The following is a 27,745-nucleotide window of genomic DNA, read 5'->3' on the forward strand; positions in this document are numbered from 1 at the left end:
TACTTGAAAGCAATATTCGGCTTTTTTCCTGAGGTGTTTTGTCGATAAAGTGCATGTTCAACAATTTCTCGGAATTTCACAGGAGGTTTGTTACCTCGAGAAAACTCATTAGAGAATGGGCGGGGCATTTGCAGAGTTGCACAGTGGGAAATAATGAAAAATCTTAAAACATAAATTAGGTTTTTAACTTGCCATCCATACAGATTGTACAATAGACAGAGACATTGAGAAATTCAAAAGATATGCAAGGTTTGTGTATCTTCCCATACTTCCCATATATAAAATATGTGTCTATAGTTCCACTAACAAAAAATAGCAACAAACCCAGATAAATAAAATAACAACTATTGTATATCAGAATCCATATCAATGGATGATATTGTTCTCTGCGTAATATGAGTGTTGTGTTGTGGTCTGTCACTTTAAAAGCAGGAGCTCTTTGAATTTAGCTTGATTCTGATTGGCTGTTAGTGTTTTTCATTAATCAGCTGCACTCTTAAAAATAAAGGTTCCAAAAAAATAGGTTCTTAGAAGCAATGCAATTGAAGAACCATTAGAGTAAGATAAAGCCAAGATCAATTTTTATTGTAACTAACTATGGACTACGTTGACGAGTGATGTAGAACTTTTCACTTTAATTCAATTATTTCATTTTAATAATTTAAAGAACTCTTTTCACTTTAAAAATCCTTTTGTCCAATGGAAAGGTTCCATGGACGTATAGATGACCAGAGATATCAATAAAGTACTTTTCATTATAAGAATCGTTCTGCAAGTGATTCGAACGCTATTGTTCTTCTATGACATCATTGTTACAGCTTTAGTGTGAACTTCCATACTGTTACATCATTAGAACATTTTTAAGTATCTAAATTATTGAGTCAGATTTTTTAAACAAATTGGTGCATGATTCAATCACTAATTTACAAACACTTGCTTGAACTTTTTTTAATTCATGAAGCACATTTTGAGTGCATCAGTTAATAAACAAGTGATTCACTCAAAACCAGTCACTGGTAGTCACCATCTTCAACACTAACCATAACACACAAAACCATCATAATTTATGGACCTATGCCTGATCAGATGCATTCAATGTTTAAAATAACACTTTTGTTACTCACCAAAGAACAGCAGAGATCATTGGGGTAAACTCATAAATTGGATCAGTCAGACTCCAGATGACATTTGAAGTTTATTTATGTGGAACAGTATTGCTGACCAAAGAGATTCAAAGATTGAAAAAAAAAAACAGATGTCAAAATGCCATTTGTCACGACTGTTTAGGACAAAATTAAATTTACGTGAAAGAGTTTTATCGCTCTATCACATCTGGTTAGGAGACGACACTAGAGCCAGTAAAACATAGGCCCACTTGCAAACATTGCCAAATTGTTAGATGAGGGCAAGGATGACCCTGCTGAAATGTTACATCAGAATATATGACCGAAGGAGACATTTTTGCTTTCACAGCAAAGGCATCATCATTCACAGCACAGGCAGCAGACAGCCCATAATAACCGCGTGACTGCTGATGATGACACAGAGGTCACCGTGGATTGGTCCTATAAGAAGACACACACACATACGTGCAAGGAGTCTGAGACGAGACCTAGGGCAGGAGACAATGCGTTAAACAGATAGAAGTCTGGAAGACTGTCATTTTTCACCCTCATAATGGTCTGCAGTAAGAGCTGAAGTTCTGTGTGGCACAGAGAGAGAGAGAGACAAACACTCATAACTCATTCGCCTGACATACAACAAATGGCCACATGCAAAGAGCTGGAGCTGAAATTATGATTACAGAAGATAACACTTAAATCAAGAATCTACAGGTCGGGGAAATTGCTAAACACTGCAGACACAAAAATGGTAGTGGTGTTGTGGATAAAAAATATATGTTTTAATGTGATCAGGCAACTTCCAAGATTACACGTGCATACGTTTTACTGTTTGTGCAAATGTTGGTTGCACTTTATTTTACAGTACGTGTACTTACATGTACTTATAGTGTACTTACGGTGCATTTATCTAAGAAAGTTCTGGTAATACAGGGTAACTACATGGGGTAGGGTTAGGTTTAGGGGTAGGTTCAGGGTTAGTATCTAGTTATTACATAGTTATTGTAATTACCATATTAAGTACATAGTATGTACATGAGGAACAGGACTGTAAAATAAAGTTGTACCCAAATGTTCATTATTGTAAATTATACTGTGGGTAGAGCTGATTAATCTCATGACATTTCAGTTAATCAGCTCATCAGAGTATGTTAAGATTATTTGCATTTCTACATTTTTCTTTACATACGTGCTTGGAGTATTTTACCAGATAAGAAAAATATTTTTGCTAATGTTCACTGAATGTGTTTCTTGGATATATATGAATGTTAAGGGAACATTCCATTTTAGCATTTTGCACACATAATGGAAATGTGTTTTCTTGGTTATATGAATGTTAAGGCAATGTTCCATTTAATTATTTTGCAAGTTAAGGGAAAGTTACTTTCTCTGAACGTTATGAAACATGTAATAACATTTAATGTGTATAAGGTGTATTGAAATATGTTTTTGCAGTTAAGGTACAAAAAACACAATGCTTAGCCAAAGTTCTGAGAATGTTCTGTTAACTTAGCTGGGTTAGCATGCTTCTGTGCTTGCTTATTATGTCAAAAAATAAAAAAATAAAAAACATAGACCTCCATAATATACACGTCTTTGAAAAATTGGGTTTTTTAAATACATCTGCCAGCCATAAATTGCACTTAACAGCACACCTCTCCATGACAAGCCACACAATTTGTAGGAGGCTATCATTCATGTCAGTAGCTAGCACAAATGATGGGAAATGAGTTACACACCAAAGTTTAATACTTCGGATTAGAGGTTTGTTTAAATCCCTAACCCTAAGTATGAGCTATAATTTCAAAGTAACTATTTGAGATTAACAGAATCACTTCCTGTCAGCGTCTGCTTTGAGGAAGTCAGTCTGACTCAGGAAAGTTCACACAGTTTAAAACTTCTGAAGGTGACCTACAGGAAAGCTCAGAGGGAAATAAAGAGCTTTATCCGTTCGTTTTATAGATCTGAGATTCATTTTTCATATAATTGCAGCGAGTCCCTCTCAGTCACATTCACTCTTTCATGCATAAGCACACAAACATGCGCGGTTCTCAATTGGAAGATATCAACTGTTGACAGATTTCATTTGCATTTAAATCAGAGTGAGGAAAATCAAGAGCTTTATTTCCGAATCAAAATCTGTCCGTCTGTCAGTACACCTCGGTTATCACATCCCGCCTCTGTTTCTCCCTCTGCCTCCCTGTGATTGAATGCGCTTTTCTCTCCCACATAGAAAATGGATTGAATTTGGAAGAAACTTCGGATAGTTAATATGCAGCCAGCAGGAGGCCAATCATATTTGCAGCTCCACCTTGATGTGGTGACTGAATGTCAGGGTTTTGCTAGTTCTTGTTTATACAGTGTTCCGGGTGCTCATAAACTCACGGCCAAAAATTAGCTAGCTAAACAATAGTTTCAGTAGTTTTTTAATAGGCCATGCTGGTCTGAATACATATACTGCCAAAGTAGACGAAGAAATGAGTTCTCCTCAGCGGTCATCTTTCGTAGTTGTAGTGTCGGTATACTTGATTAATTTCAGCAAACAGATTCTTTTAAACAGATATCTAGATTTATATGTAGTATTTTGAATCATTCTATCAAATAAGTTCGTTCTGAAACAGTACTATACAGTATGTATATATTTTGGGAAATCCGGTTCATATTGACTGTTCATATGAATTAAAAGATTAAAATGATGATTCACCAATTCGAGTCCCTGTATAAATTATAGCTATCATACGATAGTTATATTTAAAAATATACTGTCCCTTTAAATAAAAAAACTTATTTAGCCACTTTAGCTTGTAGCTACCATTTTTATAAATTGCATAATTATCAGATTTTAGCTTTGTAAACTATTTTAATAGTTTTAAAGTAAGTTTCTCAAAATTTTCCTAAAGTTTCTTTGATATTCATGGCCGTCCTTAACCTTGGTGACTTTTTTTGTCCATTTATAATGAAAATCTGATTACTGTGAAAAGTAATAGCACACCTCTCCTCAACAAACCACACTATTTTAGGTATCTCTCTGAAGTGCAAATGGCCTGGGACAAGTCATGCACCAATGTTTAATCTAGGGTTCACGCCAAGGGCTATAATCATAACGATAAAAATATAGTTCTAAATTCCATGCCGCTTTAAAGAGCTTGAACATTTAAAGCGGCAAATGATGTAATTGGAGCATGTTCTTATAATAAACAGAATGTTCTTGTGGACGATGTTGGTGTGTCATTATCTTTATCGTTCTTGGCGTGAACGGGCTTTTAGGTGTTTAAATCACAAGCTCTTAAGTTACACTGATGTTTGGCTTAACAAGCAAATAAGTATAGAATCTGACAAAGAAATAGAAAAATGTGAAAATCTGATGTGATGGTGTGTTTACTCCTTCACCTCATGTGAGTCCTTCAGCGGTGCAAAGAGTCAGAAGAAACACAAACTAGACACTTCTTAAAAATAAAAATTTTATTAACATGTAAAATCTTACACCACCGGCCATCGTGGAATCATTGTAGACCATGTCACATTATTTTTAAAGCCTCTTGGGCCTTTTTTCCCATCTGTCCATCTGTCCTTAGCAATTGATCACTCTTTTTGTCCAAAAGTAACCGCTGTCTTGTTCCTTAAGAGCACAAATTCAAAAGATTCAAATAAAACAATCAACGTTCATGCACATTCATTTTGCAGTATGAAATATCACAAGTGTTTGGGGCTTCAACAGTTTGACCCGATTAATGCTTGGATTTACTAAGTTTAGTTTTACAAACGTCATACATCAGTTCATATTCACCAATACAGCAGAATTACTAAAATGAGAGAACCTACTCAAGTACTAAGACACATTGATAAGATGTACCTGTTGGTTGAGATTACTTCAAGGGTTTATTCATTTATTGACCTCAACTTAATTTAGTTCCTTATCCAGAGGGGTAACAATCTGCACAGTGTTTTCTTCTTCTTCTGGGGATTCACATTTAAATAAAATTGGAAATAAATGAGATAATCATTTTGCATAAACCATTTAAGTAAACTCAGTTAAGACTGTTTAGTACTTGGAAACAAAGATGAGTACTCAGTCTCTGTACCATAGAAAAATGAAATTTGCAAAGTACAGTACAATTACAGTGAATAACCGTAGATCAAAATGGATTCTTACAGACTGGGAAATGGTATCAAAGTACAGAAGGTAGCAATAACAACCAAAACGATTTAAAATAATTCATAAAAATAACAAATACATACAATAATAAATATATTTATTCCTTCTGAGCAAAGCACATCATAATTATTCCACCAATGCGAATATCGCTTTACAGGTGCTGGATAAAAGCTTTCTTCGATTTTTTAATTCCAAGACAACAATACTAACTGCAGATACAAAGATGCCAGCACTCATCAGGTTGGCCAAGACAAAGAGATTACTTAACGAGCATTTGTCATAAATACAGAGATTATTCATCAACATAGTCATCAAAGGTACTAAGAAATGAGCATGTGATCTCGCCGCAGTAAGAAGTGCGCGATACTCATTGAAGTTACTAAGATTAGTCTACTCTCATCATAAATACTAAGATCAGGTTACCCATGAGAGAAACTGATATAAAATACTCAGAATCAAAAGAAGGAATACCCATATAAACAGTACGATATGCGAGCGTTTGGGCACTCGGTTGGAATACTAAGATATCGGTGACTGATGGCGCGATGTGTTTTAAATGCATAGACACGAGTCATTCTGCGACAAACTCCATTACTAAGATAACACTGGAACTGTAAACGGAATAAATACGCCGCTCTCTTTCTCGTGACATCTTCATTGTGCTTTCGAATCACCCTCAAGGGCGACTGTAGCCTATTGTGTTCATAATAGGTTAAGATGTCGAAACCCTCATCTCACGTTGTCTGATATGAACTCACAGCTAAAATAGATCATTGTTACTAAGAACTTGAAATGCAGTCAGGTAAACTTTTTTTTTTTTTAACACCCTGAGCACTCTTGGGACTATATTATGGAAGCCCATTTACTCAACTAAAAAAAAAAAAATTGCTGTGACTTTTTTTTATCTCACAATACTGACTTTTTTTCTTAGAATTGACTTGTGTGATATAAACTCGCAATTGCGAGTTATGAAGTCAAAATTGCGAGTTATAATGTCAGAATTGCGAGATATAAACTAGCAATTCTGAATTTTGTCTTGGAATAGCGAGATAACTTGCAATTCGGACTTTAGAACTCAGAATTCTGAGAAAGAAAAAGTCAGAAATTCAAGATATGACCTCGCCATTGCGAGAAAAATAAATTAGAATTGTGAGATATTAACTTGCTATTGTAAGAAAAAACTCAGAATTGCAAGTTTATATGCCACAATTCTAACTTTGTTTCTCAGAATTGCGAGTCAGAATTTCAAGTTGATATCTGTCAATTCTGACTTTATAACTTGCCATCGTGAGTTTATATCTCACAATTCTGACTTTATAACTCGCAATTATATAATAAAGTCAGAATTGCAAGATATAAACTTGAATTCTGAGAATATATAAAAAGTACATAAAAAGTCGCAATTACTTTGTTTTATTTTTTTATTCACTGGCAGAAACGGGCTTCCATACCATATGGTGTTTGGGTTTCACGAACATTTTTCTAAATTTACTGGGATGCAAAATTTATCAATCTATTTTTAACCAGGTGAAATGAAAATCATTTTACAGACTGTCAAAGTGCACCATGGTTCAACAGATTATAAAGTACAATATTTAAAAGAGTGTAGTATACTTAAAATTTCAATAAGTGCATTGATGCCTTTCATTTAGCATTATTTCTCACTGCGATCAGAAGCCCCTTTGAAAATTAGTCAAAAACTCTTCACAATAAATCACTAAAATGTTACTGCTACTGGTGTTCATAATTTTAAGTACCTAAAATTTGAGGCTTAAATTACCTGAACTGGAAGATACACTGATTAATGTGACTTTTCATCCGATGTCTATGACTTGTTTATTTGCAAACTGTCTGCATTGTTTTCATGATGCAAAAACATCCACAAAATTAGTGCTGAATGAAATTTCCACAATGCAATTCCTGATCATGAGTGTTAGACGTGTGGTTAAACTGAATTACGGGTGCTTATAGCGAGGGATTTTTTGTTGAAATGTTCCGAGTCACTGTTAAGTGAATTCACCCGTCAATTTTTCTTTTTTTTGGCAGATTCTAGTTATTAAATTTTTGAGGCTTTAACAGTTCACATACTGTACATACAAACAATTTACACACAGTTTAAATTCTGAATACAATGAATACTATACATCTGTAGCAGGATCCTTGAAGTAAAAAAAAAATATATTTTAGCAATATCCTTGCCATAATAATGACAAAATAGGCTACTTAAAAGATATCTGAGATGGGCAAAGGTAAAAATAAATTACTTGAGAAGAAAAAAACATTACAAATCTGTAAATTGTTAGACACAAGTTTCATTATTACCTCATCCAACTCTGCAATAAATGACGTTTTACTGAAACCTGCCAACTGACAATGCCACTTACCGGTTGAAATGGGTAATTTCAGCAGATGGCTATATAAATGTTGGGGGCTGAATGAACGCAACACAACAATTTAACTACTATCAAAGATGTCTGTTTAAATAAAAAAAATAATAATTTGATAAAAATAATAAAGGTTAATGTATTTGATTAAGAATTAGGTCCTTCTTTACAGTTGGTGTTTGATTGACTGGCACCTTGAAGAAGTGTGTATGTTTAAATGTCAGTTGACACAGAATGACATGCTGGTATATTAAAGTAGGTATATTAATAAAGATTATTTTAACTTTTGTTATATTACTATTTTATATTTAAGACGTTGACAAATAGTATATTTGTGTCACATAAATAAGAAGCCCTATGCTCATCATTATTATTTTTTGTTCTTGATTATTTGAACCCTGTTAATGGATTCAATGCTAAACTTTGCTCAGTTGAGTAAAAGTTTTAATGTAAGTATGCCATAACGTGCAGTATGTGCAGATGCGTTCTGCTGGTGCACAGACATAGGGAGCGTGTGATGTTTTGTTTTTTTAATCTATGGAGAATATAAGAACGTGTTCTTGCAGCATTTTGGCATATTCCCACAGGACGACATCCGCAGACCTAGAGGAATGTTGTGGGAAGGTTACCGGAAGATTTCCACAGTGTTTGCATGAAAGCAGCTGTGGGAGTTGCTCAAGTTGAGTTTGCATAGCAATAGGGGAGTTTTACAAGAATGTTGCTGCAGTGTTTTGGGGAACGTTTGGATAACCTCTGCTGCAAACCAAAGGGAGCCCTAGTTTTACACTTTCTCCATTGAGTTTTAAATTAATTGGTTGCATAGCACAAGGGGAGGCTCTTGTTTACTTGCAGCGCCAAAAGTGTTAACGCTATTGGAGCACTGAGAAAACATATGTCAAGATGCTGAGAGGTCACAAATGTGTGAGCATTTGGGTAGCATTTTTTTTAATTCTGTTATATCATTAGGGAAGCACTTGTGAAATGTCTGAGAGATCTGTTTGGTGAGAATTTATGGGTGGTTGGAGGAAACAGCCTCCAGCTAACAGTGAGGAAAAATAAGTTATTTTCTAGGGGCGTGTGATTGGAAGAAGATCACAATGTTCTGCAGTCTTTGTCTTCCTCGAGTTTGCACCTTTTGTCTGGTAATGACTTATTGCACTGTTCTCAATCATTAGCATGCATTCATTGAATGTGATTGTAACACTTGTGTGAGATGTAATTAATTTTCTTAATACTGAGGATTATTATAATTGCAAGTTTCCAGCAAATGAGGTATTGTTTTTTTGTTTTGTTTTTTGGCAGAGTGTGGTATCTAAAGTGAGACATAAAAATGGTATTTTCAAAACATTTGTGATTGCGATTTAAAACCGTTTTGCAGCATTCTCTGTTTGATATCTGTGACAAATTGAATGTATTGTTGGTAAGTTATATTGTGTTCGCTTTGGGCTGATCATCGTTATTGTTGTTGCCAGGTGAATGTTTGTTGCTGCGCTCAGTCCCGCCCTTTGACGTCTCCTGCAGGAAGAGGCGTGGCTTACAAAGTGACAGAAGTATTCTTCGATATTCTCTGCGGAAGTTCTGATTGAGCAGTCCGTACACTACGGCGTTCAGGCAGGAGTTAAAATATGCCATGAAATAACTCACCACAAATAGCCAATCAGGGACCAAGGGCCCTACGCGGGGTGGGTCCACCGCTACAGCCAAGCCAATCAGATTCAGCGGCGCCCAGCAGACGGCGAACAGCACAAAGACGACGAACATGGTCAAGAAGTGACGCAGTTCACTTGGACGGAGGCGTGGCCTGACGTCGGTTTTGACCCGCCTCCTCACGCGGAGCACCAGCACCCAAATCCTCAGATAGCAGAATGTAACTACCGCTATAGGAAGCAGGAAGTGCACAGTCACCACGGCGATGGTGTAGCCTGCACTTGTTGTCTGACTAAAGGTGCATGAGTAAACGCGAGGGTCGTACGTCAATGACCCCAACGCCAGATTCGGGAGAATAGCAATGGCGGTAAGCACCCAGACTAACATCAGTAGCACCAGGGTTCCGGTGCGGCCGTAGATTTTCTCGTAGGTGTTGGCCTGGCAGATGAAACAGTAGCGGTTGATGGCGATGGCAGTGATGTTGAAGATGGAGCCGATGACGCTCGCTCCCATCAGGAAGCCGCTGACCTTACACTCCATCTCGCCCGGCAACCAGCCCGCGTGCAGCATGGCGTGCAAGACCAGAGGGTAGGGATAGCAAACCACCAGGAGATCGGCGAAAGCCAGGCTCACTACAAACGCATTTCCTAAAGCACACACAGACAGAATTCAAATACAAGGCCTTAGTTATGACATTAAAATGAATTGTTTTATTACATTCAGATCATGATGACATAATTATTCAATCTAAAAAAAAAAAGATCAACCATTATGTTATATAAAAAACTGTAAATTAGAAATGATGACAACAGTAAGATGTAATCAGGGAACTACACTTCTTCAGGGGCGGATCCCATGAAAATGCTGTGCCACCCCAGAATAAAATATAAATGTTGTCATTTAAGCAGTATTTCATATGCTACTTTTCAGCAAAATAATGGCAAGAAAACAAGTCTTTTAGTAAACTGTGCATGATGGTTGCATGCTCATGCTACTACTTCTTTGTGAGTCAGAAACACAGAGCGAGGCCCAGTTCAGAAAACAAATTGTTTTTACATCCGTTGGGTAAAATGACTGCTTCTCAGCTAACTAGAAGTCTTCTGAGAAACCTAATCCCATCCGGATAAGTCTGATTGTAATTGTTTGGTGATATGATTCTCTTACCACCCGCTCTACTTTCATCATGGATAAAGGACTTTTTTGCCATCCGACGAAACGGTACCATGAAATCAATAAGAAGATGCAGATCATGGCATCTAATAGCAGCAGATTTAGATAAGAATCTTAACATATCGCAGTTTTTGTAAAGTAAAGTGTAGCACATGTTGTACATCCTCAAAAACGTGTGATTTTTCAACCTTTTTTGTAACCATGTACTGCACTTTTGCAGAACTTAGAAATGATTGCCTAAAGATATAGTCTTGTGCCAGGAAACCAAGAAACTGCTACAGTACTGTAATGACATTTGGCCAAATGTGCAGGGGATGTTTAATTTTCTTTTTTTCTTGTGGTGCATACCAAGTTCATATACAATTCTTTTTGGTATTTGAACTTTTCTAGTAAACTTAATCTATTGCAAGATTAGTGAAAATATTTTTTTTCCCCAAAAGGTCATAGCTTTAAACACCTGTATCTGTAATTTAATTTATGTTTTATACTGTAATAGACACTGGGCTGCAAAGTAATTCCTGAATCCCAATGAGAGTAAAGTCTTTTTTTTTTTTTTTTACTTAAATAGTTTTATGTGCTAGGTGTTTGCTAGTTGGTTGCTAGAATATTCTGGGTGGTTTCTATGCTCTTGCTAGAGTATGTGGTTGATAGTGTGTTCTTGGTGATTACAGATATTCCCACCTCTGTTCATAACAGAAAATCAAACATTGTCTTCAAAACTGATCCAGTTTCAGTGCTTTGATGTTTTTATATTCCTTTCTATTGTTAGGAAAATCTGTTTTTGTTGCTCTTAAACTTGCACTAAAACGTGATTTACACCATCCTAATAGCATATGTAATATTAATAGAACCACTTGTATTATTTAGTGATACTCAGAAACATTTACTGTTGAATTTATTTTTATATATCGTGTTTTTGACTTGGTGGATTTTGAAATGTTGTTATTTATTTTTCATTTTCAACAATATGATTACTTCATGGTAATGCAATAGGATATTTGTGAGCACAATTGTTTATGTCAGGCCATAAATCCCCCAAAATTATGAACGGGTGCTTGCTTTCGTGTTCTGCTACTGTTTATGTTTTTCCCCCTCTCTTATGCTAACCAGGACTGCATTTATTTGATCAAAAATACAGTAAAAACAGTTCTATTGTAAAACATGATTAAAATAAAATTTCTATTTTAATATGTTTTTAAAGCATTTATTTCTGTGATCAAAGCTAAATTTTCAGCATCACTACTCCAGTGTCATAAGATCCTTCAGGAATCATTCTAATAAGCTGATTTGCACCTTAAGGAACATTTCTCATTATTATTATCAGTGTTGAATATAAAAATTTGTAACTATGTTAATGTCTTCACTGTCACATTTGACACAAGTATTACATCCTTGTTGAATAAAAGTCTAAATCTACCCGACACCAGCTGTATTGTTGCTGTACACATATTACCACTTTAAATGTAATATAATTATTAAAAAATTTATATCATTATATTTTTAGTTGTTAGTACTTTATTATTCCTAACTTTGTCGGTTCTCAAATATTTTGCAAGAAAACGTAATGGCGAATAATTTATAAGTATTTTCCTGTTTAGCGTTATCAAAATGTAATGCAGCAAAGCCAGTCAGAAATGAATGAATGAATGAATGAACCAACATGATCTTTAAGACACAACTGTGTGGAGCAAGATTTTAAACCAATGAGAGGAAACCGTTTAATACAGAAATGATCATTTCTGACACTTTATCACATTAGGACACAGGTTAGGACACAGTTTTTTGAACAACAAATAAAAATGTATCTTTCTTGTTAAGTACATGTGAAAAACAGACTCTCAAGAGTTTCTTCAGATTTAAATTTTTTTTCCATGAAATCATGACACTGGTGAGTTACTTTCCACTAGAAAATAAAATGAATGTATTTTATACGTTTACCAAGGTTCGTAGAGTAGAAAACACAAACGCCAGAAAGGAAACTTGATAACAGCACCTGAACTGTAGTCGATATATTGCGTGTCTGGGAGTGTGGGAGTGTGTGTGTGTAATGTGTAGGACTGGCTCAGGTGCTGTAGTATTTTGACTGTGAGGTTCACACAAAGTTCATATCCATTAGATTAAGTGCGGTGTGTGTGACAGAGTTCTCCTCTGCAGTGCTTGTTTGTGCATGTTGCATTGGTTTTTCAGTCAGTCTCTCGCATGCATGTGTTGTGTGCTGGTTTGCTGGGAGCAGTGGCGGCTCCAGACAATTTTGATTGGGGGGGCAATGGGGGGGCCCTGGTCTTTTCAAGGGGGGTCTCATGAAAACCAACAAAAAATACAGTGGACATGGCTAATAACTGCATATTTCTGCTACTAAACAACAAAAACACCTTTGCAATGTATCAAATGACAGGCTACATTTGTTATTCATATCCTTCACACTGCACTTTCATGTCAGGTATATTATGCATTTTTATTGACATTGATATTTTTACATTTATTTCCAGATAGATATTATTGAGTTTACAGGCTAAAGTGGTCTTGCTGTTGTAAACACTGTTGCTTTTGTAGAAAAAATATTTGCATCACATTTAAAATATAATTATATTTTAATTCATTTCTGAATTGTTTTTATTTTTATAATGATAATTCAGAGAATGAGAAAATCTGAATAAACCTTACCAGTGTTGTGATAATTATTTTTACGTGTTAAAAATAAATAAGTACTGTAATATAATAAAAGTTTATTCAAATAACATAAAAAAGACCAGACCCCTCGATGCCTGTGAAACTTTTCTCCCTCAAACAGCACGCTAGTGTTACTTCTACACTACAGGCTACACACAGCAATATAAACAACGTATCTGCATGTTCTCACATCACATCGTTCTTGTAAAATAATAATAAGTAAATAAACACCAAAATCACTTCGCTGAGAATGAAACACCACTTACCAGCTGCCACGATGTTGAAAATATCCTCTAGCAATTAAAAAATGCGCGTGCAGCATGAGGAATCTTCCCGGTTGGATGAGGTCGTAGTCAGGTGAACTGTCATCATGTTGGTAATTTTATTTACGGCTAAATTATTATTAATAAATTGTACTAATATTATGATTGGGCGTGGGCAGGCATTCACAAAAGTTTATGTTATTACAAAAAAAAATTGAGGAAATTTTGCTTTGACAAAAGGGCACTTAAGGGGCAAAGGAGCAGTGTGCTCAAGTGAACCGGTTCTTTCGGACAATTCGATCAAATAAACCAGCTGAAAAAAAAAATGGTTCACCGGTTCTTTTGCGCTCGATGTAATGCCGTCATTGGCGATGATTGCCCTTCATTCAAGCCTTTGGTTTACCCGCGCTTATAACATTAGCAAAGAATCAGTTCAGAATCAATCACCAAAAGAATCAGTTCGGTTCAGATGCGCTCTGTGTCAGTCTGCTTCACGCTGAATCACGCATGCGCAGTTATCAGCTCATCGGTTCTCGAATCGGACGCGTCCGACAGAAACGGTTCTCGGTTCAGTGTATGAATAAATGTCGAAATATTTTTTATTATTGTTCTGCGTAGTTTGAAGAGAAACATTTTTGGATCTTTATCCCGAATATATATATTTTTTAATCAGGAAGAGGCTGGGGGGTCAAATGGGGGGTCAAGGCATTTTTTGGCAGGGTCTTGAGACCCCCCAAGACCCCCCCTGGCGCCGCCGGTGGCTGGGAGTTGAGGTTTTCTCCTCAGATCAGGTTGTTTTAGCATTTTTACCACAGATGGAGTTCATAAGAAGTTCAACACAGTACTGAACACACACCTGTGCTCCTAAACCAATGCGTTACAGGACTCAGATAGGTTTTTTAATGGATACATGCATTCAATGAATATCGATCGAATGCATCTGGGAAAAAGAGTCTATATAAAAAAGTGATCATTTTAGGTTAATATTCTATTTCATATCTCATACTGATTTTATTGCTAGAGGTCAGCAGGTCACTAGCCATTCCTCTTCCTCTAATACATCGGTATAGATACTGCAGCGATGCATTATAAAATGAACAAGATGAATGACTATCAATGCATGAATCAAGCATTCTTGGAATGGCGCTTTCTGACACTCTTTAAATTCCATTGATGCACATTTGCCTAAATGTAAACTGTTGCAACACAGGACACGCCCACAATGCACTGCATGATCACTGTTGCTCATGTCTCCAGAAATTGAATGATTTAGGGTCACCGCAAATTGCTGTCAACTTTCACAGCCGCCCATTTCCTCTTATCTAATTCCCCCCTTCTTCTCCATTTTGTCTTTCTCATTTGGATCCATCAATGTCTGCTATCTTTCTCTCGCTCTGTGTCAATATCTCTCACCGTATCTGATTTCTAATCCATTTCTTTTCCTCTCACTTATTTCAACTCAATTCGTCTTCCCTCACGTTCGTCCTTTCTCACAAGAAGATTAAGAGGCAAGAGGAAAACAGCAGTTGGATTTTAAATGTTTTAATTGAAACGTCGAAAGGCTTTCTGAGAGAGAAATCTGGTCTAAACTCTCGTTCTGAGATGTGAGGAATAAGTGTTCAGGAGATGAATAGTGTGCCAGATTCACAGATGCTTCCAGATTAATTTAGGACTATCCAAAGTCGCTTTGGATAAAAGCTTTATACTGAATGCATGAATGAAACGTACAGTAAAATGTTTTCCGTGACTTGACAAACAAAAAATATCTATCTGTTGCATTTCACAACTTCAGAAATATTCCCAGTAAAGGATCCTAATAGGGATCAGAAGTGACAGACAATGTTTTAAATCACCCCATGAAACATAGAGTAAAATGCAAGTGAATTGGTAAGAGAAACAAGAGATTCCAAGTGTATTCCAGTGGAAAAATTTATGGGATTTTGTTAAATTAAATTGGGTGACCTGTCTGTGGAGTGTTTTACATTGCAGGAGCAGAACAAAATGAAAAAACCCAGCATGCAGCTAAAGCTTTTACAGCAGAAGCTCCTATGATATCAATGTCACAAGCTTTATAATATTTTACAATAATCCATCTCTCATACATATAAGCACATAAAAGTTTTAATGACGAAAAGAAGAATTCAAAATCTACAGTAATTTACAAGGATTGGAAAAAGTCTTCAGATTCATTTATACATGTGAAAAATAGGCTACGAATGTTACCCTGTCGCTCATATGAAGACAGTGATCATGTCTTTTTTTGCTGATTAGGGCGCAATAGATTTCTTCACCTTGACGAAAGCAAAAAATCTATAAAAAAGCACATCATATTTTGTGAGAAAGTGTGACATGCTCGAGCAAAACAGGCTCATTTTTGTGGGGATTCACACCCCAAAATTGGTAAGAAACAAGTATTGGATTTCATACAGCAAGTATGATGCAGGCCAGTGTTATTTTTCTAAAAATCTTTTTGTTTCATAGAAGAAAAGAAAGTCATATACAACAGGGATAGAATGAGGGTAAGTAATCGATGAGAGACTTTTCATTTTTGTGTGGAGTATTCCTTTAACTATTCAAGTCACAGAAGCTATAAAACTCTAAATGTCAAACAGCGAACATGGAAAATAGGTTAAATGGAGTAAAGAAGGCACTGTATTCAAATTAATTATAATTGCGTTATATGGTCCAAAGGGTGTTGAAGGTACAGTCAGCTAAATAAAAGCACAACTGTTGCACAAGAGTTCATTTTTTAAACAGGTCTCACAAATGTACAATATGAAATCTAGAAACCCAGTATCATGGTCTGGCTCACAAATAGCCTAAATGTCAAACTACACCAATGGGTCTCATTAATGCTTCAGCTGTTTCTACTAGGCACCACTGAGATTAAAAATGAGGTTTTTCCTCTTGAGCAAATGACCATCTCATCTCGTTTCAGAAAAGAGCTCAACAATGTCTCAAACTGTAGTCAGATTTGCCAAGTAACAGCTATTTTTTTCCATCCATCATGCAGAACATTTTAAGAAGAAGGGGATATTTAAAAGAGACACACATGAGAACTCCATTCGGTCTTTTGAGCCACCTTTCTTCCGGGTGTCTCTCTTATACACATAAGCACACACAAAGCTTTAATTAAAAAACAGCATAACAGAGAATGCTCACACACACAACCATTAATGATGGCAACGGAAGGTAGTGCTTAGTCAACATGAATGCTAATTAAATCTCTAATGACCCCAAACTAACAAGGACTTCACTAACACGATCACTATTTCATAGGGTAAAAACACAAATGAAGGGTTCTACCATGGTATGCATCTCTCTTTTGCCTATAACTGTGTGTGCATGAGATAAATGAACGTGGGCCTAAAGTGCTTCCTCGTAGCAGCTATGCAAGCAATGTCCTCGGGGACTTTGTAATCTCTCTTGGCACCAATAACCCTGTATCTGAGAAAATTTTAGTGGGTGTGTGTATAAAGGAGCGGTTTTGTTGGATGATCAAATGGCTTTGTATAAAATGGCCACACACACACGTTCACGTAGAAAATGCTTCATTTTTCTTTGTCAGCTACGGATCGCGTTTCACTGCATGTCGCTGATGCGGCCGGTCTCCATTGACACTAATGCTGCGTTTGACTGACCTCTGCAGCCTGTGTTCCATTCCCAACTTTTACACTTCGACCTCTATGTTTTCAGACGCACCAATCACTTTTACTGCTTTAAACTCTGACCTCTTGCTTTTTCACCCAAATGACAAAAAGGCCACCTCTAACTGCAGATTTTACAAGATTGCTAGGTTGTGTGCAAGTGTGTACAGCAAAAAGTGACAAGAGGTTGCGACATGCCAATTCGACTGTCAGCCGGTAGAAAATGCCAGGCCGTCGTTGAGCATCTGTCAGCTCAGTTTTAGGGTGTGTTCTGTGCCATCGGCACTAGTTGGACCGTGTTGGTGGCATTTTTGGCCAGTTGATAACGATGAATTGGCGTCATGCAGTCGGTGAGAAAGATTTCTTTGATTGGCTATTCAACTTAGCAAACCAGTGCGTGAGATGAGAAGGGAAAGTGGTGAAAGCGAGCAAATGACAAAGTCAAGAGGACACACAAAACCAAAAAAAGTTGTTTTGATGTTACATAATTTCATCTGCACGTTTCAATACATGTCTATTTTCATAATGACAAGGCTGTCTGGAATGAAGACAGTGATTAACATGACTAATATTAAAAATGGTCAGCAAGTGCGTCTTTAGTAATGTTATGTATATCCACACTTCTAGATTTAGTTACTCTTTTTGAATAATGAATTTAGACTATTACCACCTTATGACTAAGATAACCGTACGTTGCAGTTGGCCATTGACTGTATCGTCTTAGCACTGTTTTAGCCCAATTCAAAATATTTTGGCAGCTGCCAAAATGAATCTTTGTCCCGCCAAAGTTTTATTTGATCATTTAATGTGATTACTTGGTGATGTAGAGGACTGCTGTACTTGTGATGGCAGTATGCAGTGCATGTTGATGACTGCTGAGAGAACGCCTTTCTAGTCACACTGTTTTATTACCTCATTACTTTGATCAAACTTCTCACTTCACCTTCTTTGTCTTTGTATGAGATGCCCTTCTTAAAAAAGAAGCTTTTCAAGTGAATCATAAAACATAAATCACATTCTGGCAACAGGTGAATAAGGGCTAGTTAGCTTAACATAGTATCAAAACTTTTTTTGCCCCAAAATGAACTCAGTCTAGTGTTTAAAATAACATCCTTCTGTGGTCCAATGCGACTAATTATTATAGAATGTGACAGAAAATCTAGAATTTTATAGAATTCTATACTGTAATACAAGTAATGTTGATTAGCACTGCATTATGCATATAGCATATTCCTAGTAAAATACCCAAGATGGCTTGAGCACAGATGAATCATTGCAATAAACAATTGCAATGTTTAAAAAACATGTTTATTGCCTTCATGTTTCATCATTCAAAACATCTTTATCATTATCCTCTTTATCTTTATTTTATTCAGCTAAAAATATTTTATGCAGATATTTTATTCACGCCCACAGCTGAACATCTGATGCATATGGCACACAAAAATGTAAACACTCAAAGTCATCATCTGATTGGCTGAATTCTACAGAATTTCTGGGAGACGTGTGTAGCACTTTTTAACATTTTCCTGGAAACAATAATGCCATGACGCCAAACCACCTCATGGAAGAACGAGGTGTTGTTTTTACTACTTTGATGACGAGCGCTTATCAGGATCAACTAAATGGTGGATTTTCAAAAGTATGTGAAATATGTAAAGTTCACGGAATATACTTTTTAAAATACGTCCAAGAATTTTATCCACCGGTTATTGTTATTGTGGGGACTTTTCCACGACCCTAAACATGATGCGGCACAAAACGAAATATGATTGGTTGATTTACCTGTCAGTCATATGGCCTCTTGGGTGGGCTTTGGCCATTCAAAGCAAGTTTTCCAGACCTTCTGCTGTCAGTCTGAAGGTCTGCCTATGTGAGACTTAGCTACAGATAGCTGGATGTATTTGTCCATATTAGGGCTTTTTCTGGAGCAGAGTTTATCATTGCATCCCAAATCGCATACTTATCATCCTAAATTGTTTTTGAAATTAGAATTAGTGTGCCCCAAATCAATCAATCATGTTGAAATAAGTAAAAATACTTACACTGTAAGACATAAAAGAATAAGACTGCATGCTAATTGGATATGACAAACTGTTTCTTTGCATTTATTTTGGATTTATTGTCAGTATTGGGCACACATTGCACAAGGGTACTGTATGTATAGATGACTGTGTTCGTCAGCCACCACCAAAGACCATTTTTGTCTCTGGAAATACCATGTTCAGCTTTTGTCGCAGCTATTTCGTTGTTGTTGTTTGGTGTGTCACGCAAAAGCTTCTGTTAAGCAAACAGAACAGTCCTAACAATTGCTCAAAGAAAAAGACTTGCCAAATGATTTTTGACAAGTGTTTACTGTTATTGTATCGACAAAAAATATCAAAAATATCTTCTTTTGTGTTCCTCTAAAGAAAAAAGGTTTCCATTTAAACCATCCCTGTAATGCTTCACTCATCAAAGTTCAATGCATCGGGGAACATAGTCATCAATCATCTGAAAAGATGCTTTATTGCTCTCCAGGGATATGACCCTCAATTTTAAGAGAAAAAAAATGTCTTAAACACATCACTTTCCTTTACTCTAGGGAACAACTGCAAGGGCGTGATGGAACGCTGCCGGACAGAAGTATGGGCGTGGTTTAGTCATCTCATTTGCATACAGTTTCGCCAGACCCAACAGGATTTCATTCAGTCTGGCACTGCACAGCAAATTGAACCTTTAGGAAAAACTAAACACATCTGATGTATTAATCAATACTACCTGCTCCTGCGGTTCAACTGGACACAGCACAAAGTCGAGCATGTAGAAGAACGAAAAGCACAAAAAGGTACTCCAATATTAGTGTTTCCCTAATCATAACAGGTCAAAGTGAAGGATGCAGTCAAGGGTGACAGACACACAACATTTATCACATGCCCTTTGAGTATCTATACAGATCACCAGCAAGCTCATCACTCAATGCTAATCAGACACTCAATGTCACCTTGTGGTACACAAATACACCTCTACCCATAGCAGGACTTACCACTGGGCTGCAGCCCATGGGCCCTACCTTGTAGGGGGCCCTGCTTTTGCCTATTTAAATTTGTTTGATTTGACTGATGACAGTCAGACATGATTAGCCACATGTACACGCAAGGGCTAACCAGGCCAGCCGTGACCTCCAAGGTCATAATCAAACAGCATTAACTTCTATTTCACTTAGGACACTTATTGATCGCATCTGCACCAATTGGTTTGTTATCACATGGCACTTTGAACAGCTCCATTAAGCCTTTAGCCTACACCACATGTATAAAAAGATAATGATAAATTCATGAAATGTTCACGCCTCATTTAATGTCAGATGATGATTCTATATTATATAAATATTCGACTAAATTATGTGATTAAAAATAACCTTATATATATATATATATATATATATATATATATATATATATATATATATATATATATATATATATATATATATATATATATATATATATACTATTGACTATAGGTTAGACATGTTGCATATTTGTACTATATATGAACCTCAAAGTATATTTAAATTTTTGAGTATTTTGTGTTGCTCTATGATGATGTTCTAGCCCCCTAAGTCCTGCACCGCCTCTACCAAACCCAAGCAAAAGCCCATAACATGAGGTCAAGGACCAAATCTAACCGTCTCAATAAATACCAGAACCACAGACACAACTTTAAGAGCGAAGGACTGGATTGAAAGCAAGATAGAGATGAAGAATAAGAGTGAAAAGGAGTAGGAATGACAGCAACATTTCTGTCATTTCGGTCTCTCTCTTCATCCCTTTGTAGACAACATGTTTTATTTGAAAGCTGGAGTGCAGGGCTGTGCTGGTAAACGGGTACATTGCCGTGGTTACCGTAGCTTTGTTAAGACAGTGATGGGATGATGCCACCTGCACATTTCAAGATAAGAAAATGTCAAAAATCTCCAAAGACACAATGACATGCATAGAAAAGCTCTCTCTTCCTTTGCTGCTCGCTCGCGCTTTGTCTGTTCTCACACACTCCATATTACTGATGACTATTACAGAACACAGCCGACATATCAAACTCTGACCTAATAACACAGCGCTGTCGAATGGTTTGACGAACTGTCTGTTTGGAGATATTGCAGTTCAAATCTGTGTTTACCTACTCTCTCTTTCTCGTCGTCTTTTTTTCTGTTCCCATTTGCAGGTTTTTCTGCGCTCTGGTAAGCAGTGAAAAGCTGAAATCTTAAAAATTGCATTTTAAACTCCCACCGGTCCTTAAGACATCAAAGTGGAAAAGAACTCTGGCATTCTGAGGTCAGATCATGCAAATTATGAAGAGAACATAAGAATATTTTAAAACAACCCTGGTAGTTTCATTGTGCTGTTTTTCTTTCTGACACTGTTCTTTGCTTATCCATTCATTTTCTCTCACATCTCCTTTTGTGATTTAAAAAAATAATCATTCTTGCAGAGTAGGAACATGTTTTCAAAAGATTTGCATGCCTGTGTTTTGTCCCGAACACTTCACAATAGAAAAACATCAGACATCTTAGACATCTATTTGAAACTGGAAAGCATTGCCAGATAATAATGAAAAAAATGCAAATGAAGATCCATAATTTGAAACCATATGGTACTTCATATTAATGAATGAGGTACTCCAATAAAATGCTTTTTCTGAGTGGAATTAATTGAAATTGCTTTGCATTTTCTCTCACACTTACTCCAACACAGCCAGCACATAAGTGATAGATGCTGGTGGTAAATCTGAGCTATTGCTGTTTCAGACATGCAGTTCACACCCCTGCACTCATTCTCCAGTACACACATATGTGTGTATAAATAATTGATTCACGCCAAAGGATTTTGATTTATCTCTGAATTTTAAAAGGAAGTATCCAAACATACATTTGTCACCTTCACAAGCACACTGCCACTCTCTGGCTCACATTCACATGGTCTTCAAATATCCGTTAAAGTATCACTGTCAGACAGCCTTGAGTGCACAGTGTGATTCTCAGGCTCTGACCGTCTTTGATATCTGTGTGTTATGTAACGTCAAACCGTCTCGTGTCCATTAAACATATAGTTTCAGATTTTGTTTGGTGATAATTAGCATAAACATGAATAAACAAACTAAACAAGGAATGAATTAATGAGGAATGAATGACAAACAAATGAATGAATAAACAAATGTGTAAAAATAATGTTCAGTGTCTTAACAGAAGCTTGTTTTACTTGGCAAAATGAATCATTAGGCATATGGAAACGACTAATTAGCAGGTTAATCTAGGCTAATTCTATAACTGACATTCAAAACTAAAATACAAAAATAATTAAATAACAGACAATGCATTAGTATAAGTTTAAGAAACAATTCTAAAAGGCAAATTAGGTTAAATAGAATCATTTAAATCTACTGAAATTATTTCAATAATCAGATGCGGTGCTTCATATGCTGTATGACTGCAGAACAGATGATGAACATCTATCTCAAAATGATTTTAGACAAAACTCCCATCTTTTTGTATGAGATTTGTACTGTCATTCATGCTCAGGCATACAGCGCACGTGAATGGCTGGTTAACGTGTGAATGAAGCACTAGGTTTATTCTTGAATTTCTCCGTGTGGCACGGGAACACACGACAGATGATGGCAGTATCATAATGACCCTCTGAAACTGTAAATGAGTCATACGAGTATTATCCTAATAACTCCTTGTCATGAGCCAGTGAATGATTATCATCCACTCTTAAGGGCCATTCACAAAAGACGCGTTCTTGCGTTCTTTTTTCTTAATCGTTTTGCACTGTAGTGTAACTTTGGAATGCGTTAAGCTGTTTTGAATGCAAGAACGGGTAATGTGTGAGAATCCCCTCATCTCTCCGTTAATGAATGTGGACTAAACGCGCGCGCTCACTCGCTTACTTACCCGCGTTTCTCAGTTTTCTATTTCTGAGCACCGAGATGATCACCAGCACGTTACCGAGCACGTCCACCACGCTCGTGAAGATCAGCACACCCGCCAGCACCATGACGACCCATGCTGGCCGCGCGCCCGCTCCGCTACCCCAAGCGCGACCCTGCGCGACTTCCGTCCGGTTCCTGATGAGGGAGACATTCTCGGGCATGTCGAATGAACTTCACCCTCTCTCACAAAAACACGCTCGGAATCTTTCTCACGAAGCCTCTGTCATCTTCCCCTTCGTCAACAATTAAACATGTCAACATTCTCACCAAGCATTGGGAAGCTCGGTGACGCGTTTTGTTTTCTCATGCATGTGCCACATGGATAAATTTTCCAACTGGTTCTTCTTCTCGCGTTTGACGAATATGTTCAACTTCACAGTGCTCTTTCTCCCTCCTCGCGCGCTCTTTTAAAACTCATTCACGGTGAAAGCGCGGCGACGCACCTCGAGCTTCTCCGAGCATCTCGCCCCAGTCGCGTGCACTCCGGTATTTCCCATTGATGACTGAGGGATCACATTGGCGTGGGTTCACCCCTCTTCCTCCTCCTCACCCAATTATTCTTCCTCTTGCCGTTCAGTTTATTTACAGTGACGTTTGAGCTGAGGTAAACTGAGACGCTTCCAAAAAAAAAAAGCTGTCAAACGTGAGACACGTCAGCTCTCCGGTATGTCCAGTCAGTCAGACTTTATTTATTTATTAATTCACTCGGTGGTGACGGAAACCGATGCGTGATATCGGATGATGTGCTCCCGTGTCGGTTTAATTCCCGCCTTTTAGGAGTGCCAAACCTTATGTGACTCCGGTGTGTGTCGTTAAAACGCTTCTTTTTGTTTACTACAACGGTCTTCGCGTTGAAGGAGCAAGACTGTTGTTAAATTAAAGAATCCAACTTAGAATTTCTGAGAATTCCGTGTTTTCCCGCCTCAAAGCGAGTCCCTCAGCGCTGTTCCCGCCAGCTACACGTGAACGGAGTTTCCGGTCCAGTTCTCGGACAAGTCCAGTTACACGACAGCTGGAGAGACGTCGCCCTCGACCAGCTCCGCGCCGCCGGTCTCTTGCGCTCTCCTCGTTGTGGACCAAAAAATCGGTGAGCGCGCGCCACCGCTGTTTACAGCTGCCCCGTTCACACGCTCTGGGAGCCTCCGCGTGCGTCTAAACTTGTACTGAGAGCGCGCAGCAGGTGCACGTGAGGGCGTCCTGCCACAAATAACGGGTTTGAATTAAAAGGCCTTGGAGCGTTTTCTCACTGATTGCTTGGTACCGAGCGACAGGATAACCAGTTTAAAGTCAGTTTTCACAACCATCACGAATCTTTTTATTTAAATAAATTATATCGAATAAAACAACCTGTACTAAAATTAATTCACAACGAATAAAACGTATTTTTATCATATCTTTTAAATAATACTAAAAAAAAAACATTGTAAGAAGCAGTGAACTCAAGATGTGAAAATCAACAAGAAAGTCATTTATGACCTATAGCCTAATTACAGGATGCTGGGTCTAACTTAATTAAAACATAGCCTATAAATAGCTTTATGCAATGCATTGAGACTAAATTAAAATACAACACATTTACAGTCTAACTAAACTTAGGGTAATAAAACATGATTTTTTTTTTGTTCCAATATTCTACCCAAACAGAAGTGCACGCTGGGAGCTAAAGCCCTGCCCCCAGTGCTTTACATCACACTTTGCAGCTTTTTCTAGCCATAAATCATTCAATTAGACAGGATGAAGAATGTAAGTGATATACAAAGTGATCAGTCACAGTTACAGGGTGGGTTTATCTAAAACAAATTAATATGTCAATAATAGACTTGTGTGGGAAAAATAAATAATAGCCTATTGCAATCTCAGATTGTACAAAAACACAAGCAGAAAATGTCTAGAGACTAAGTACAGTACAGAAAATACACCAATTACAATTCAAAAATTAAGCAATATTCAGTTCAGTTCAGTTCTTATTTCTTTTTCTCAAAAACACTTGTGTATCTTGCATGACACCGTGTAGACTTCGTTTCAAGATGGACTTGTGCTTGTTCTCGCAGAAGTCAGCCAATCAGATTAGAGTTTATGAGGTCGAGAAAAAAAAAAAACATCCAGTTTTGTTTGCGATATGCATCAGACGGTGGTGAAGGTGGATGGTGAAGGACTGTAGGTGGTTCGTGGGCATACTGCCTGAAGCTAGGACCAGCTCAACATAGTTTAGAACTGAGACTACAAATACTTTTAAACAACACTAGATATACTATTCATGAAGCAACTTAATCAAAAGCTTGCACTTCAGAAAAGAAAGCACTTCACGGTTCACTTCTCCAAACTGTCTGTCCTACCCTGAGAGTCCAAAGACCTTGCTTAGAGCTGGAGTCAGGCCTGTGTAAAACAGCTATGGTTCATGAAGAGTTCATAACAACTTGCCAGTGAAGGCTATAGTTAAAATCCTATTTTCAAAAAAATACAATGTTTACTTCCTATGGTTTCAAATGATTTTTAAGAGGAAATGCATTCTTCCCAGTGTTCAGATGAAACCTACACCACTGGATTTGATTAACCCGACCTTTTCCTGGCTTCTAGCAGTTAATAAAGAGACATTTTTTTTTCATTGAGCTTGTCCTATTTCTATGGTGCAGATGGATAGCAGCTGAAATGAGAGAGGGCGGAGAAGTATAGCACAGGGAGCTACTCCAAAGAAAAGTTACCCGCTAGGTCACGATTCATTTAAGGGCACAACCAGTGCAGAGAGTGCATGTCTGACAGCAGCGTGATGGGGCGGGGTCCCAAGACAACCCTGAGGACGCTATCACCTGATTCGGCTGCCTATATCTCCTATGCCACAGACACACACACACACACTCAAACTCACACAGTCAGGGAAGATTATCCAAGCTTAACACAGCCCTGCTTTCACCTTGTGAGTTTCCTTGCAGCTTGGGGAAAAAGGTTCCAGCAAATCATTAACTATTACTCAATTAAACCATATCATGGATACACTGAAATAAATTTACCCCTGTGAGGCTTGAGTTCATCTGTCCACAGCATTAGAAATAGGCCTACATCAAACCTTTGCACTCAGGATGAAAAAGCAATACTCTGTATTATGGATTGTCATAATTACAAATTGGACATGCATACATTTGCATTTTGTGTTTAAAATTTAAAGACAAATAATAGATAGACAGACAGACAGATAGAGCAATGAACAATAGAATCTTAAAATGATAGATGAATGAATGGGTAGAGATGGGTGGATGAATGGAAGTTGGATAGATAGATAGATAGATAGATAGATAGATAGATAGATAGATAGATAGATAGATAGATAGATAGATAGATAGATAGATAGGGAACAGACAGACAGACAGCAAGACAGATAGATAGATAGATAGATAGATAGATAGATAGATAGATAGATAGATAGATAGATAGATAGATAGATAGATAGATATGCAAAAAATACGCTTTCCTTTGCACTTTTTTTTTCAGAATGAGAACACCAACAACAGAGCAGTATTTACATATAGGTACAAGTTGCACATCTTTTTTTCTTCTGTTTTCTAATACAGATACAGCACAGAAATGTAGTGATTTTTGCTGGCGCGCGTGCGCCTTTATCTCCGCGAGCCAGCAATGCCAACCGGCGCGCGCGCTAAATCAGACGTTTTTTTTTTTTTTTATTCAACACATCCACACGGTTCAACAACAACAGATAACAGCCATGCCTACTCAAATCAGCCCAATGCGAGGTGTTTGAATGATTATTTCTTTTACACCCACGACACCACCGCTGGGAATAAAGGAGGCGTTTACCGCGTGCACGGAAACCTGGCTGGCTGCGCCTTTCGGTCGGGTGTGTGCGTGGGTACACGGACTGATTGAGCGCGCTCAGCTCGTTAGGAGAATCGAGTTATGTAAGCGGGCGTCTGGTTTCTCTGGGACAGAGAAAGAGAGAGAGAGGGGCCTTTCTTTCTTTGATGTCAAACTGCAGGAAACCCTCGCGAGACCGGCGGTGCTTGTCACCGTCTGTGTGTTTTAGTTTAATTCGTACGGCATGTGAAAGTATTCACACCCGTGTCTGTGCAAGAGTGCTGTGTGTGGGTGAGTTTGGGTTTGTGCAGTTGTAAGTCTGGTTAATGAGTATAATGATTGGCTTCACCCTGTCTACCCTTCCTCACTTTGGAAGAGCAAAGTGGCTTCAAAAGTAGCCTAATACAAAAAGCGTAGCTAAAGCTAAAGCTAGGCTACTTAACAGCAAGTCTCAATAGTCAGATTTTTTTTTTGTCACAAAATATTACTAATATTATTGCACAGCTTGTTATATAAAGTTGGACACAGGTATGTCCAACTATACCCATTCATACTGGCGTAGAGCACTAGGTATATGCTTGTGACCTGACATTTCAAAACATCTGAATTTCATTAAAATATCAGTTCATGTGGACATGGTACTTATTCTGAAGAAATAGCCTGAATATCAGATCTAAGTTTTATATGACACGTGCCTTAAATGTTTTATCCTTCATCAGCCGGACAAAAACTGTTGTGAAACGGAATCCAGTGATTATGTTCTTCTGTGTCTTTATCATTATAGTTGTGGTGTGGACTTGCTATAGTTCTTAGTCACAATAGTGTCATATTTAATGTTCAGTCTGTGAGGGATAAAAGTACAATGCGTCCAGTAATTTATATGATGGTTTATTTAATAACACGCCGA

The 27,745-nt window shown here is 37.4% G+C and overlaps 1 protein-coding gene across 1 annotated transcript; it reads right to left on the minus strand.

The window, feature by feature from the left end:
- Window positions 1–4,574: 4,574 nt before the first annotated feature.
- mtnr1ba (melatonin receptor type 1Ba) lies at window positions 4,575–24,136 on the minus strand. The gene is made up of 2 exons (XM_052575468.1): window positions 22,994–24,136; window positions 4,575–9,955 (listed from the first exon to the last, which is right to left on the minus strand). Exons 1-2 carry the CDS (start codon window positions 23,190–23,192, stop codon window positions 9,087–9,089), a joined length of 1,068 nt encoding a protein of 355 aa, XP_052431428.1. The 5' UTR covers window positions 23,193–24,136; the 3' UTR covers window positions 4,575–9,086.
- Window positions 24,137–27,745: the final 3,609 nt, after the last annotated feature.

The sequence above is a fragment of the Carassius gibelio genome, chromosome B15 (assembly GCF_023724105.1).
Source record: "Carassius gibelio isolate Cgi1373 ecotype wild population from Czech Republic chromosome B15, carGib1.2-hapl.c, whole genome shotgun sequence".
Taxonomy (NCBI): Eukaryota; Metazoa; Chordata; class Actinopteri; order Cypriniformes; family Cyprinidae; genus Carassius; species Carassius gibelio.

Bases quoted from the DNA above. Each gene is read 5' to 3' on its own strand.
- mtnr1ba (XM_052575468.1), bottom strand. From the start codon at position 23,192: ATGCCCGAGAATGTCTCCCTCATCAGGAACCGGACGGAAGTCGCGCAG. The intron at 9,956-22,993 runs GTAAGTAAGCGA...TGTGTGCTTTAG, and splicing joins TAGAAAACTGAGAAACGCGG to GAAATGCGTTTGTAGTGAGC.